The 15,651-nt window shown below is 40.2% G+C and overlaps 1 protein-coding gene across 1 annotated transcript in view; it reads right to left on the bottom strand.

The window, feature by feature from the left end:
* LOC108098590 (diacylglycerol kinase eta) overlaps positions 1 to 15,651 on the bottom strand; it is a 42,977-nt gene that overhangs the window by 16,206 nt on the left and 11,120 nt on the right. Inside the window, 1 exon segment of the mRNA XM_017201643.2 lies at positions 2,768 to 2,848. Within this exon segment, the coding sequence (XP_017057132.1) occupies positions 2,768 to 2,848 (81 nt within the window).

The following is a 15,651-nucleotide window of genomic DNA, read 5'->3' as shown; positions in this document are numbered from 1 at the left end:
CAATTTGCGAGTTCAGTGGAAGGCCAAATTGCGCATTACGCATACGCCGCGTGGTATGGTGTGAAATTAACAGAAGTTGAGTTTCATTTTGCATAATTGATGTCGACGCTTCTTGTTTTCTTTGGACGATGTGTGTGGCAGAGGCAATCAATCAGCTTGATTGCTTTACCAAATTGTTGGAGAGTTCAAATGTTGAAGGGATGTTTTGTGGGGCACTTGAAATTTTCTCGTTAAGTGAAGTATGTTAATTATTGCTGATATTAGAATAGTTTAAGGTACTTGATGTTGTTTAAGTGGTGCGCGTTAATTGGTATCCCAGTGGATTACTCACCAATGCACTTTGTGATAATTACACAACTTAATTGAACACAAGGGTCGGATAAAGCAAAGGAAATTTAAATTGCTTTTGAAAGTCGCACAATAACCGAGAATCGTAACAATGGTTACAGAAAAACCATCTGAGCCCACTTCGTGTAGCCCAAAAATTTCCAAGATTGATGATGTAAAGAGCAAAGGTTATTTAGAATTCCGACTGTCAACTGACAGAATAATATATTGTATAAATTATGTGGTAATAGGAATCACCCTCAGCTGGTTTTAAGACTCCGAGTATTACGAACCCACGACGTTTTGCAGCCATGCAATTTGTAGTTCCACTCCGGGTACTTACATCGAGAATCGGCTTAAGCCACGAAACACTCTGCGTTGGGAATTGGCGCACAATGCGCTCACCACTTACTGCACAAAGACTCAGTAAACCTCTTCTGTCATTGTTTATTTGTAACTTCAAAGTTGTGTGGCACGTGGCCGCAAGTAAGTTGTCGCTTACGTGCTTTCGATGCCGAACAGCTGTTTAAAGGTCTGACACCTCGAAGGAAATAGGGCTTAAACAGCTGGCGTCGTTAAAAGAGGTAAGTAGATTGTCCATAAAACACAAAAGCTTACATCAGCTACTCACTTTTAAAATATTCTTTTCCAAGAAGAGGGTTCCCTACTCTGGTAAGTAAGTTCCTAAGTTTCTTGAAAGCTTATTGTTTAGTTTTCTGTACTCTGCACTCTGCTAAAGATGTTAATATATCACGGTTAAAAAATTGCAATAATAATAATATAATAATAATTGCAGTGACTTGAGCTAAATTTCCAAACCAACAGTGGAACCAGATTTTGTATAAAATTATAACTTGCTCATCCTAATGCCATTTCCATTTATTATTTATTTAATCTTAGGACAAAGGTAAATAATACGAGTATACAGTATTGAAAAGCTGTAAGGACATGTAGGAGAATGTAGCTCTTATATTTTCATTCATATCTGTACACACGTTTGAAAAGCTTACGGTGCCGAACCTGATCCGTTTGCACTTCTGTGCATCAAGATTGATGGAAAACTTTTTATGGTCTTTTCACGGGAAATTGGTTTTTCCATGAAAGTGTTTTTCTATACGTATTTTTATTGAATGTTCCGCTCATTGGCTTATTTGCTGTTATATTTTCGTGACGCTGACGATTGCAACGAGGGCTTCCGTTTTTGTTTGCGGTTTATGTGTCGCTGACATTGTTGTCAGGCTCTCGCTGGGCCTCGGGTGCACTGCTTTTGTCAGGACACTCGTCCTGTGGGCGGTCCTTGTGCATATCAAATCGAATTTGCTTTGAATTTGACAAAACAAAGAAACATCATTCGCCATGTACATTTGGACTGTTGTAAAATAAAAATGTTCAGCCAGGATCAAAATATTTGACTAGCTTTAAGGTGCGTCAACCCCTAACTTTTTCAAATCACCTCCTTCCGCTCCCTTTTATAACACCTTACGTATATGTATACGCTCGAGGGTACTTTCGAATCACGCCAGCCGCCGTGGAAACCCAACTGGCAAAAGACAATAAAAACCATGATGGGTACCGCCTTCGCTAATAACATTTTCAGCAAAAAAGTGAAGAGGAGAAAAAGCCTTTTGGCAATTTCCCGTGTTAGGCCTCCCTTATTCGCTCGGCTGGCAAATTTATTATTTTTATTATAAAGATATATATGAGATATATATTGAGATTTTTATTATTGGCGGGGCTCACGCAATTGAGCAACAAGCAGGATTCAAGCCAAGGATTCCGCTCCGCGAGGACTCCCTATAAACGCTCTAATTTGCCGCATCAAATGTTGCGCATTCGTGTATGAAAAAGAAAGCGGAGAAGTAAGTTTATACGTAGGAGAGGATATATATTTTTGGATCTCCGACTGGCAGGAGTTTGCCTACTTATGGTAATTTAGCATGCAGCCCGCGTTGAGTGTAAACATTTGCCTTCGATTTCTTTTGTTTTCGGCTTGACTTCTGCTTTGTTGCTCTCTTATTTCCTCTTTCTATTTGACTGTATGGAAATAAAATAAAATTGTGTACTCCAGGTCCTTGTTTAACTGCGGTGTTTGTGTGTGTGTGTGTGATATGCCAGACAATGACAAACAGGAAGTTCCTGCTCTCTGTCTACAGGATATCAAAGTCAGATGAGACGGTTCTCGCAGACTTATTTATTTAATCACACCTCTTGGGAAAACGCCCTCACATTATTACTCGGAGTTTGCCAAATTAATAGACTGTAACTCGAGTGTGGCAGGTGGGGAGATGGGTTGGCAAACTGGCAAACTAATTAGCACACCCTGCTCACAGGTAAATAAAATACCGAGTCCAACAAAGTGCGCAATCAGAGCTTCGAGGGCGAACTTTTCACATTACATTTTTATGGCTTAGCATTGTTTAATTACGACTGCCCGACTCACCTGAAAACTATGATTTACGTTCTTGATGCCGCACTCGAAGTAACACAAGTCCGATAGATCAATATCGTCGAAAACATCGCACTGCAAATGAAAATGTTAGAACAATATATTAAAATGCGTATTAAGCCGAGATTAATATTAAAATGGCAACCCTTTCTTGCCCCGCCACATTTTTTAATTTTGTGGCAAAAATTCCTCTTGCGGCCTGCATTTTCCTTGGCCCTTGGAATGAGTTGGCACTGAGCCAGGTCAGTTCCAAGAAAAAAAACAAATATATATCTTTATATATATATATATGGCGTATTTCGCCTTGTCTTTGGCCCTAATGGAATGCTTAAAGCTAGCCGGCGGCTATTTTGATGTGGCTCAAACTCTCGGCCGGCCTTCCGACTTTTCTGCCCCGCAGGTCCTTTAGGAAATTGAAATGTTTCACACACACACACATACAGTAGAGCACCGCACCGACCGGCAAATAAATGGATATTTACCAGGCAACAAAGGCCAGCCCAAACACATAATAGAAATGTGACAATGGCGATGCCAATGCCGAAGTGAAACCCGAGCTCCGCCGTGAACCTAAACCCAATCTCAAGTCTCAAGTCCGACGACCATCGAATCGCCAAGGATTGTGTACTCAAGTAGTTTTTGAACATGCCGAAAATTGGTTTTCTTTTGACTCGAGTGACTCAGAAAGTTTGATTTTGTTTGCGCCCCCAAGGTAACAGCAAAGTCCGCCAGGTAGGCAAACAAGTTTTTATTATTTTTATATTTCTGTTTTATTTGCTTCAATTCCCACAGCAATTAATATTTAAGTATTGTTCTGATCTCTTCTTGGAGTTTAGTTCTTCTGGATATTTTCTTTTGATACGTCCTTAAAAGTGTTCTCTTTTTTAAGAGCATCTCTACATGTTTTTCTTTCTGTACAACCTTGACATAATTTATTCATATGGGTGGAACTTCCTTGACTTTCAGGGTTCTGTTTTTGCTGAATTTCGCCACTCGCAGGTAGCAAGCTTGTATTCAAGCCACCTTGAATCGTATTATGACACCCAAATGCTACGGCTTACATTATTGTTTTCGTTTGCAGAATTTGTTTGTTGGGAGTCGCCGCATTGATTTTGCTGTATTTGAATGCCGGGATATAGAATGCTCGTCAGTAATAAGTTGTTTTGGCACATAATTGATTGAAAACAAGGCCATCACTCAAACCAAGTGGATATGTATGATGGAGCGGCTTAATCCGCCAGAGTGAGCATTACAATAATTAAACGTATACCTACACAGGCAGTCCGAAATCCCCACAGATACACTTACACAGTGGCACATTCGCAATAAACGTGTACATGAATTGCGGAGAAATTACAAGAGATTTTCGAGTGCCTCCACTCGATGACTGAACCTCCTTCCGCAATCCCCAGTTCTCGTTGAGTTCAGTCCGCGAAAGAGGGTGCGGCCGTCGGTAGAAATCAGCTTGAAATTCAAGAATTTCAGCATCCCAGTGTCGAACTTAAATTACTGTTCGCTGTTAACATTCTCTTCAAATTGACAAATTTACGGATTCAAAAATTGCTTGATCTTAAGTATTTAAAAAGTTCAGAGGTTTCTTGAAATTATATTTATCTAGTCTGCTTTAGATATATTAAATACTAGAGGTCCTGTGTCCGCTTCGCTGGTCAACACAATTTAACAACATAAAAGTCAATGTTGCAACATTTTTTAAATATATGGAAGTATAGAAAGATGGTTATTTAACACTTTTCCAGTTTGACTTTTCCACTTGCGCAGCACAATCCAGCCGTTTCTCTTTTAAACATTAATGCACTGCAATATCGGTATATAGTCGCCATTGGTCCAATATCTAAATTTTCATTATCACTGTAGTTCGCAGTGGGGTCATATTGGAATGCCAAGCGATTGAATGATGCTAATGATCTCCATGTGCTCATTTGTCTTTCTTCGCGTAAGTTTTGTGAATATACTGGCTGCTGGCTTGGATGTCTGCGGCCAATGTTTGCACGTCGTCCTCTAAGCATTTTGGACTATGGACAGAGTGGTGAATTTATCCTCAAATGCACGATCCACATAATTTTCACAGTTTAACTTAATTGAATAAAAATTCTTTTTTTTTACAATTTCACAGTGAACACAAAAATTGAGTTAAAATGCTATGGGAGCGTCACTTTATATGCGACAATATTGCAATTTTCTTACGGATCCCTAATTTTTTTCAAAATAAATTATAGCCTATTTAACTCCACGATAATATAGCTTTCTATCGGTGAAAGAATTTTTTAAATCGGACCAGTAGTTCCGGAGCCAATTCGCTGCAAACAAACAAACAAACAAACAAACAAACAAACAAACAAACAAATTTTACCTCTTTATAATATTAGTATAGATAAAATACATATTATAAGAAACTAACTAAAACATTCGTGTTTGTCAGCACTTATGTTTATGGTAGTTTAAATTCTACGATTTTGTAAGAGTGGGCTTTAATAAAATATTTAAAAATCGTACACAAGTTGTCCAAAAAACACTCAATTTCCCCCAACGCACTTATAATATATGATTTATATATTTTCTATTTTTTTTAGACTTTTAAATAACTTCGGAGTGACTGTGCGCGTTCGTCGAAATGTTTGCGCTTTCCTGTTTGCGGCGCGTTTCCGCACTTGTTAAATTAAGTGAGCACAGACATTTTCCGCTTGAATGGATATCGCAAATCTTAAGCAGAATGTAGAAGCAGGAGCGAAAGCAGGAGCCCTGCTGCGGATCCCATTAAATGCCAGGCGAATAAATAAATTTGCTTATGCTTGTGCGTTTGATTTATATTTTATATAGCAAGCGAGAAGAATCAATAAAATAATTATGGAAGAAGAAAAGGGGAACGAGTTTTTAAATTTTTGTAATGGGTTCGGGGAACATGACGCGTTGGGGAATTGGCATTCTCAGAGGCCTCAACTCACTTCGGTTTTCAGCTTCCTTTGGGGTCAATCACAGACACATTAAGGCAAATTGCTAATTTTCTGTGTTATCAGCTTCAGTCCCCAGGCATTAACCCAACTTTGATTGCATTATACCGAGATTTCTTTTTGCCCCAAGACCAAACGAAAAACGGTTCCGAATAATCATTAATTTGCGCACTTCGGAGGGTTTGGGTTCCAGGTCCTCGAACAGAATCCGCCACCTGGCACACGAAAACACTTTTTCCGCCTCTCACTTATTTTATTTTTTTTGCTTGCGTACAGGTTGCAGAAAAGTTTTGGCCCATTCATATCAATTTCTTTGCATTACTTCTGAGCCATTTCGTCTTCTTCTTCTTGCGGCCTCCCACTTTTTGGCTCGCCAAATCACCTAATGGGAAAAAAGAGCTGGCGGTCATTAGAATTTAGTGTACTCGAGCCGGAAAAGTGCTGAGTTGGGCGTTGAGAGCCAAAGCCCCACTAATTGTGCGCTATTCGGAAGAGATTTTCTTTAAGAAAGTTCGAGGACGCGGCGAATCAGAGCAAACTTAAAGAAAGCAATCCTGGTGGAACATCAATATCGGAATGATGCCTTCACAGCCTCAAACTTTCGCATTGCAAGTGCGAAGTGCGAAGAAGCGCCTGCAGATAAAGTTGTTCCTTTGAAATGTCACTTGGCTAACTTTTGTTCGCAATTGCATTCCAACTGTTCGCAGGGTGGCACACATTAAAGACATTTGCCTCTGACTTTGACAACAACTTTTGCGTTTTGCATCCTTCTAAGGAGATAAAAGTTTTGACATTGGAACCAAAACAAAACAAAGGCAAACAAAAGCAAATAGGTGCGAAAAAGGAGCCACAGTTGCCAGAGGAACCAGGCCTCATTTCACGTTGGTTATATGGTGGTGCCAACCACTTTCGGGTCTAATTAGTATTAAATAGCTTTGGCTGCCCCTGGTACAAATTACGACAGGGGAATTCCTTGGTGAGGGTTTATTTTTGGCGGACGTCACGGGGCGTAGGTGTCGGCGTGGGCGTGCCACGTTTCATTTGGCGTGTCAAAGTGGCGCAGCTTGAAATTTTGACATTTTAATGGCATAACTTACCCGCCGCACCCCCAAGGAAGCAGCAGCTCCATTTTCTACGTGCCACCCTGCCGGAGCACTCCCCTCCTAGTTATTAATGTGCCATAACCTCGCCTGTCGCCTGCTGTGCTCCTTCGATACTTGCTGAGAGCCACATTTAAATACTCGCAAAGTATTTGTGCCTGGCGAGCTTCTGGTTCTTACACGGAAAAAAAGTATAATTGCAAATGGCAAAATAATATACAAGATACTGTTCATGTGAATCGTTTCCTTATTTAAATGAAATACATACTGCTAATGTCCAAGTTTCTAATACCTTTTCCTCCTTTATTTGAATCTTCACCTATTTTGTATATTTAACAGAATAAGGATATTACGTGAATCAGATTTATTTTCTCTGTGCATCATCATATATATTGATTTAAATTTTCAATTTATAAATAAAGCAATACTCTTTCTCGACGGGCAAAGATGAAAATTCAAACGAAAGATGAGGACAGCCGTTAGTTCAGGGTTCCACCTTGCCCAGCTTGAACCCAGAATTGTGAATTTGAAATGACAGGACCTGTTATTTAGCCTTCGGTGTTTAGCAATATTGATTGTTCCGGGTCAGTCAGCCAGTCAGCCCCGCATCATCCACACTGGCAATTACATGTGACCCACTCGTTGCGAAATGAACATTTCACCCTTGCATGCGTTTCAGGGGAAGGAACAAAAGGCCGCCAGCAATTAGAGGGATTTAGAACAGTGGGGCGACTGCGAAGGAGAATCCGTAACCTACTTTGCTTCTCGTTGTAATTTGTCATGTCCCTGCTACTCGGATAACAACTGTGACCCGATTCCCAGCAAGGATATTTCAAGGGAGCGAGGCTGAGGAGCGGGAGGCGAAAATCTGCCTGACAATAATTGTGATTAATAGCGCTGGGGCGTCAGCGAATATTTTTCATGCCATTTCGATGCGGTAAGTGGCATTGAGCGCAAATGCAGCATTAATGACAGTCACACACGTTAAGTATACGCCCCGAAAACCCATTGTGACACCGTAATGCTGATGAATATATATTTCTATATAAGTAGGTAGGAGGATTGAGATTTATTGGTTTATTTCAGGCGCATGGCATGCATAAGTCGAAAAAAAGAACTTTATTCTTTGGGGATTTGGTCTAAGAGTTCTCAGCCTGCATTTCTTTGTCTGCATAAAAATTTCCATTAATAATTATTAGGTGGAAAAAGTGAAGCTTCCTTTAATGGAATCTTAAACCTAAGCTTAAGTGCCTCATATGCATTTTGATTGCTTTCTGTTTGCATATGTGATATAAAAGTGATGCATTTTAAGAGGAAATGCGGGATAAAACGCTGCACTAAAAGAGGATTTCTTTGAAATTTTCTTTGACATTTTCTAGAAAACAAACGTTGTTTTACCAAGAAATTCTGAGAAATTCCGGGCTACTATAAATTATGTGGTTTGCAACAAATAAAATTATATTGCGTCGCAGAGCATAAGTTAAATGTCATTTTTGTTTATTTGGGCCAGCAGCATATTCATGTGCTAATTGCTTTCTGAAGCGAACTTCTGCTGTTTTTATTAATGACACATGTACGTTTCACATATTTTCCCTTACGAATGTTATTGGTGTACAACATATCCAACGGAATGCTGAAACCGAGCCGCTGTGTCGTGATTTATGCAACATAATTTATAAGTCTCGTTTTATGTTACAAAAAAAGGTAGTAGCGAACAGAAGCTGAGGAGGAATGTGGAAATTCAACAATTTTCTGAGCCGCCTGGTTTGGGTTTTTCGGGTGGCGGAACGGCGAAAACTCTCATGACCTCGTTTCTGGCTTGATAAAATGATGTTTTCCGTCCTCCACACACACACTCACACCAGGCCAGCTTTCAGCAGTTTGATAAAAAAAAACCGAAAACGTTTCCGGGCCGGAAGGGAGTGAGATCCAGATGAAACTGCCCGGCAACAGCTACTCCGATTATCTGCCAAACTTTGCACAACATTCTGCTCCTGGTTCTGGCCACAATGAGAAACTGGCCCGCAGCCTAATAAATGTGCATTAATTTGGTAAAAAGGTTGGCTTTTGCTTTGCTGGCCCTGCCAAGATTGCACATTATAAATTAAACATTTATGATGGCAGTTTCTCTTTTTGGTTTTGCTAAAACATGCACACCCAGCAGACAGTAAAAATATATGTACTGCGCTCTTTGCTCGAATAAATTATTTGCTAGACAAGTGTAAAAGTTTTTGCCGTCCCAGCACAAGGGTAAAGTTTAGCCAGCATGCACTCAAAAAAATAGTATTTTGAATACATTTTTACATACCACTTCCAAATTAAAAAAAAAACATCGATTACATTTGTACATTTTTGATATGTAAATTTTTGACAAAACATTTTAATAACTTCAACTAAGAAATCTAGATCTACAACTGCTAACATAGATTTCTTTTAAAGTTGTATTGCAAATGGTTTAAAATTGATCAAAATGCTAAGAAATGGAATAGTAATATTTTTCCATAAAATATATAACCTTTTTTCCGAGTGTTTTAAAATAATAGTGACTTATGTTCCTTGGGGCCCAGCAAGCCTTACAGGAAACTTTTTCAATAAACGATGGTGTTTGCGAAGCCAATGACCAGGTCAGCTTTGTGCGACATTTACCATTAAAACACAATACATAAACCACTTAGAACGGAAATATTCATAAAATGTGCATAAACCGGGTGGCAAACAGCCCCAAATCAAACCCCAAGCAAAAGTGTGGCAGAAGGAGCAGCTAATGGGGAAAAGCCGCAGAAAACGGGCGTCTCCTAAATACCACGTGAAGGATTTATTTTCGAGCGTAAATCCTCGCATAAATGTTGATGCCACGTAACCTGAGAGTGCCGCCCATCAATTTGGGAATCACGCTCCCTCAGCGACTGCCAACACCTTTCTAGCCCCGCTTTCCATATCCCCCCGTATTCCCCATCCAATCTTTTCCGGGTCCGGAGGGGCAGAGGATGCAGGATCAGCGAGGTGTTAATGATAACTTGCCCCATTTACCATTTGCCTGATGTTTTTCAAACTTGTGCGGTGTGCGTGTGCAAACTTTCGTTAAGCTCGGTTTGCTTATCTTCTATTTTTACTTGCTCTTTACGACAGCTCAAAATTAAAATCCAGTCTGCTTGGCAAAACAGTTTTTCAATTTGCATGTAAGAGGGCAGAAAATAAAGTTATTTTTGGCTAAGTTGCCAGCTTGTTTTTCGGCAACCGTGTAAACCGAAAGCCATTACCATTGCACAAGGTAAAAACTTTTTCATTTTAAACCACAAGGGCTTCTAGATTGGACTGAATACATGAATATATATTTGTATATTTTTAAAATCGTTGATAAACTACAACTAGTTTAATTTAACTTCGTCCAAAAATCGCCAATCAGTCAGGAATCTTTCAATTTATACTACACAGTTCGTTAAGCATTTTAGCTCAAGTAACACAAATAAAACTTATATTTTTCAAATATAATTATTATTGACAATGCTGGAGACGCACCAGAAAATATTTTTCACTTAGAGCTAACTGAATTTGCTGTCCTGTTCGAGAAAATCGAATCAAGTACATTTCGTTTGCACTAAATGGCCATATAATTGACACATTACAGGCACTAAACGAATTCCCACCTCCCTGATTCTCAAGTGTCACCCCCTCAATCATTTATTTCATAGCCTGGAAGAGAAATTTTTGGCCAGTTACCTATGGCAACGGTGTCCGGAAATTTTAGAAGGACATTGCCTTGTTCGGGACACTGTCGCACAAAGGATTCCCACTCAATAAAAAGGCAAAATGCGTCCTTTGTTGTGTTCCATTTCTGGCACTACCTTTTGTCGGCAAATGTGTTACTTGAGGAAGGTGGCCGAAATTGTCTTTGGGCCGAAAACTTTTGGCTAAGCATTTCAAAGCCGCACGAGTGCCCAGCCCGGTTGGAAGCGAAATGAGGGGTAAGAACGCCGCTTCGACCTTTCCTTTTTGGGCCTTTTTCACTCAGGCAAATTTACGCTTCTCTGGGTTTCGTGCCGTTTTGTGCGTTATTTAAAACTTTGGGCTCGCTTTGCATCAATAAGGAAAATGTTGTTTCAAAGCGCCTTTGAAAAGAAAGTTTCGTCGATGAAACAACTGAAATGTGTATAAATTATAATGATAAATTAATAAAACAATGTTGGCAATATGAAAATGAAGTAGAGTAACTTTTAAAGTATCTCTGTTCCACCAACTTTGGTCGCTTTGTCTGGGAATTTCACAGGAATTGTTGAAAAACCCGCACCTTCTTCTGCCCGAGGGCTGGACGTCAATTAAATATTCATTCGCCCCGTTAGCCGTTAACCCTTGTGCTGCCGGCCAAGCAGATTTCGAACGAATCAAATATGTAGGCTGCCATCCGGGCATCCCCTAATTGCTTTCCATTAAAAAAGATTTTTATCCGCTGCGAGGGAATTAATGCGGTACAATAAATTTGACTCGCCAAAAGACAATGACCTCGTCCTCTAACTTGGCTCGTGGCTCGTGGCTGTTGGCTTGTGGCTCGTTTCTGGTGGCTCTGTTCTGGCCAGCGAACCGAATCTGGAGCCGGGACCATGATTGAGATGTCCCAGTCCGCTGCCCGGCCATTGGCCATTAATCAAGGTAAAATGTCAATGTAGTCACACACAACTCACAACGAGATTGGTAATGGCGTTTGGCGTTTGGGCGTCGGGCATTGGGTGTCCTCAAATGTTTGGCAGTCATAAAGGTGCCATGGAAATGCTAATGTCCACCCAGACCTTCCCTGGAAAACCTTGGAAGTTGTGGGGGACACCCCAGCGGAAGTTCCGCATTTCGCAAACTGCATCAAATGGCGGCCGCTCTGTCCGTTCATTAAAAACATTTTCCATTTCCGGTGAGCAGTAACTCCGATGGCTGTACCACGATTCTACACTTAAAAGTAGAATGTCTGTTTAAGTGAAAACTTATTAACAAATTTAAACAGTATCAGTTGTTGGATGCCAGATCAAATCCATTATATGGTTTTTGGACTACTGAAGTAATGAAAGAATAAGAGTACTGATGAGAACTAAGTTCATGTAGAGATCGCTTTAAGAAAACCTTTGTTCTTTTATTAATATAATATTACCAGAAAAGACCACTATTAAAAGTTGGCAACAGACAAACAGGCGTATTCAGCTATTCCGACCCGCATAGTAACGTTTGTTAAAAGAAATATAATGTATAAATGTCTCTTGGCTACGCAAAAACTTATAAATTACAATGCCCTCTGCGAGTGTACAAGAATCCCTATTCAAACTTGTTATCTTTGGGACTCGCCTATGCCCTTTGCCCTTTTGCTCATACCATTGATACGGTGCCCATAATTAGAAAAGGCTTTTCCTTGAATCTTGCGGGTACTAATGAGTGGGTTTACCATAGCTTGTAGTTTACTGCTTGCACCACGTTTCATTGCATAAGTTTTCCCGGCGGTTTTCCCCGGACTCACACACTTTCGCACACTCACACACTCGGAGGCCACGTGTGTTGGCAACACTTCAGCGCCGACGTCACAGCCTTGTTGGTGGCGTCGCTGTCTCTGCGGTTGGTTGTTGCCACGTTTTGTACTACATTTAGTACGCTTGTTAGCTTAATGCACCCTTGAGGCCGCCCCTCGAAATCCTCCATTTTGGACACATCGGCGGAGGCGTTCTTCGGCTTCTGGAAGGGTCTGCGCTGGCTTCCCCACTTGCATATATTTAAATAAACTTATATACTAAGCGAGCTGGCTGGGGACCGCCGATTTTTCCTCTGACGTGTAACGTGAAATTTATGGTATTAAGCACGAGCATATCCCACGTGTGGTGCTTGATTTTCATTTTACATTTGCATACAACGAAACATGTTAAAAGCAGAGTGTCTATGGAGCCATTATGCACTTAGAGCAATTGGTAATCGATTAATAGCATCGAAATAAACTCAATTTGCATGGAAATTATAGCAGCTTAGTAAGGCGACACCAGCGGATGTTTGAAGACGGAAACTCCCGAGAGTTTGCTGTTTCTTCCTCGGGCAGGAAAAGTTTTCCCAAACAAAGTTGATCCTGCGGGCTGCATACAAACAGGAGATTAGGCGACCTGAGGCATTTAACGAGTGAGCTGGACGCAGATGTCGACGACATAAATGACGGCTAAGCCCCCAAAGCATTATGATGATTGGAAAGTGAGGAGAAAGTAAGGAGAAAGTAAGACCTCAGGCCATGGCAATTGACCATTTACTTCGCCCGACTCGAATTAATACAACTTCTGTCCTTTGTTGACGGGCCAACGTGTGGTATGCGTGATATTTGAAATGGACATTAAATTGGTTTTGTCCATTGTTCGTGCTGTAAGCATTTATGTGATGGCTGTCGCATTAATTCGATAAGTTTTTTTCGACAGGCAGTCGGGAATTATTGTGCTGATTTATTTCACTCGCGCCAGGATTCATTTCGTACATTATTTATATTAATTTCCGCCCTTCCCAAGAATACAATATCTTTGCTTGTGTGCCTTTGACATTGAAAGAAGGTGGGCGAACCTTTTCATGCACCCACCATGCAACATCTCAGCACTCAGTGTGGATTTGGCACAGAAAGCCACCTAAATAAATACGAAATTTAGATAATACCGAACGAGCCAAGCGGCAACCTTCAGTGTCAATGATGAGCTGGGCGTCCTGAATGCTCCCCTTGTCCCCTTGTCACGTAGCATTGAATGACAAGAGAAATATAGAAATATACGTACTGTTCGCATCCTTATAGTGCGACACACTCAAGGCTTTTATTCTGTTCACGTGCAACAAATGAACAAGTTCATTAAGTGCAGGATGTTGCGGGCGGGGCGGCGTTGGGGTCGGCCAGATGAGCAAGAGCGCCACTACTGGGTCGATGTTTATGCAGTCATTAAAGTCCGTAAAGCCGCTACAATATGCAAAACGAGTAGGCCCAGGCGGCGCCACATGCGAGGGCAACATTTATGCTGATTAAACTAGCGCCAACTGGCAGCGCCTGGAAGCTGCCAGTGCCACACGCACCCACTGAGAAAAAAAACTACTAGGCTTTAAAAAAAAAGAAACCATGTTGATCTTCCTTCCTTGATATATGTGTACTAAATGTTTCCAAAACAGGAAGAGTAGAATTAGAATATTGACTGAAATGGGTAAATTTGTTACTCTTTGATTGACAATTAAACATATTGGGACATAAAAAAATTAATCTGCATTTATTTCTTTTATTTAAAAAATATGGAAATTCATAAAGTAAAATAAGTAACAGAGACTTATCAACTTATAGAATAAAATAAGATATAATAAGGACATATTTTGATCTTCTCTTCTTTTCTACATTTTATTATTACATAGAATAGATCTCAACTTAATTTTTTTTTGTGTACACGCCGAAAGGCAAACACTTTCATACTGCGCCTCGAACAAAGAACAGGGACTGGAACTGAAACTGAAACTGAAACTGAAACTGAGTCTGGTTCACAACAATCCCCTGGTCGCTGCTGCCGGATCGCATCCTCTTTCATCTCGTTGACATTTTTCATTTGGCTGCAGCTCGTCATAGGCGAACTGGCAGTCTTTCCGTCAAAAATTGTTGCCATGCACACCCTCGGTTATCAAGAGTTATCTAAGTATGCATCAGAAAAATTTTTCAGTCGAAAATGAAGCGTAAGTTTATAAAATTGATACAACTATTGTTGCTATACAGAGAAATAAATAATCTACAAAGTTGTTTATTTAAAGTTTCACATACATATTTAGTATAATTGTGTCCAGCTAAACATAAATAACAATGAGCTACTGTTAATTGTACTTTAATCCTGCTGTTCCAAATGATAAATACTATGATCAAATTTATTACGATTTGAATACTAAATTGATTATTTGCTGGGACAACAGTAAATTGTGGGCATTTACACACTTGCAAATGGAATATTTTGTTCAACTCAGAATCACTTTTGCGGAATTAATTTGAATTTATGGTGATGCCTCCTGCATGCATAATCCTCACTTTGTGTATGCAGTTTGTCAAAATATCACATGTGGCTGCCTCCAGTGTTTCATTGTTCTCTTGTTTTGGACCCATATCAGCCCATCGATTTTGCACAAAAAAAGAGTCTGTCTGTCCTTTTTTCGGGTGTTTGGCACGTGACTTTGAAGGGGGCCCATGTGTGACCTCATTGGGCCTGATTTGGTTGGGTGTACATAAATTACCCACAAACCTTTCACAAAACTAGGCCTGCAAATTATGCACTCGCAGCTGTTGCCGTTGAACCCTCGAGAGTTTTGAGGAAAAATGGCTGAATGAAATGCAAATTGAGCTTATGAAAAAGTGTCCTACGGCTTTTCAGCTTTGAATGCTATTGTGAGTAGACATTTTGGTTATTAAAGTGAGTGCCTTTATGTTTACTTAAATTGAGATAATAAATTGTAGGAAAAGATAAACAGTTCATTGTTTCGTGTTATTTTAATGAAACTTACGGGTTTGTTTATTCATCGGGAAAATTCTAAGACTTGTGGGATAACCTACACACCTGGTTGTGTAGGGGTTCTTGAGTCGGTAATGCATATTTCAAAACCACTGACAGCCCCTCTGCTCCTTGACCCGCCAAGTCAGCACAAGTGAAGCTTTCGACCTCCGTTGCAGGCAGAATATTCGACCTTTGCGGCTAATTTTAGAACCAAACCGAATGGATTTTCAAGGTCGGTTTTCTGTTTATGAAATCTTAATCGCGTTTACCGAAACAGCAACAAAAATTGCAAAGTGTCAGACTGTTTG

This window comes from Drosophila ficusphila, unplaced genomic scaffold (assembly GCF_018152265.1).
Source record: "Drosophila ficusphila isolate 14025-0441.05 unplaced genomic scaffold, ASM1815226v1 contig_791, whole genome shotgun sequence".
NCBI classification, from domain to species: Eukaryota; Metazoa; Arthropoda; class Insecta; order Diptera; family Drosophilidae; genus Drosophila; species Drosophila ficusphila.
The sequence above is the reverse complement of the archived record's forward strand: the minus strand, read 5'-3'. Positions and strand labels throughout refer to the sequence as shown.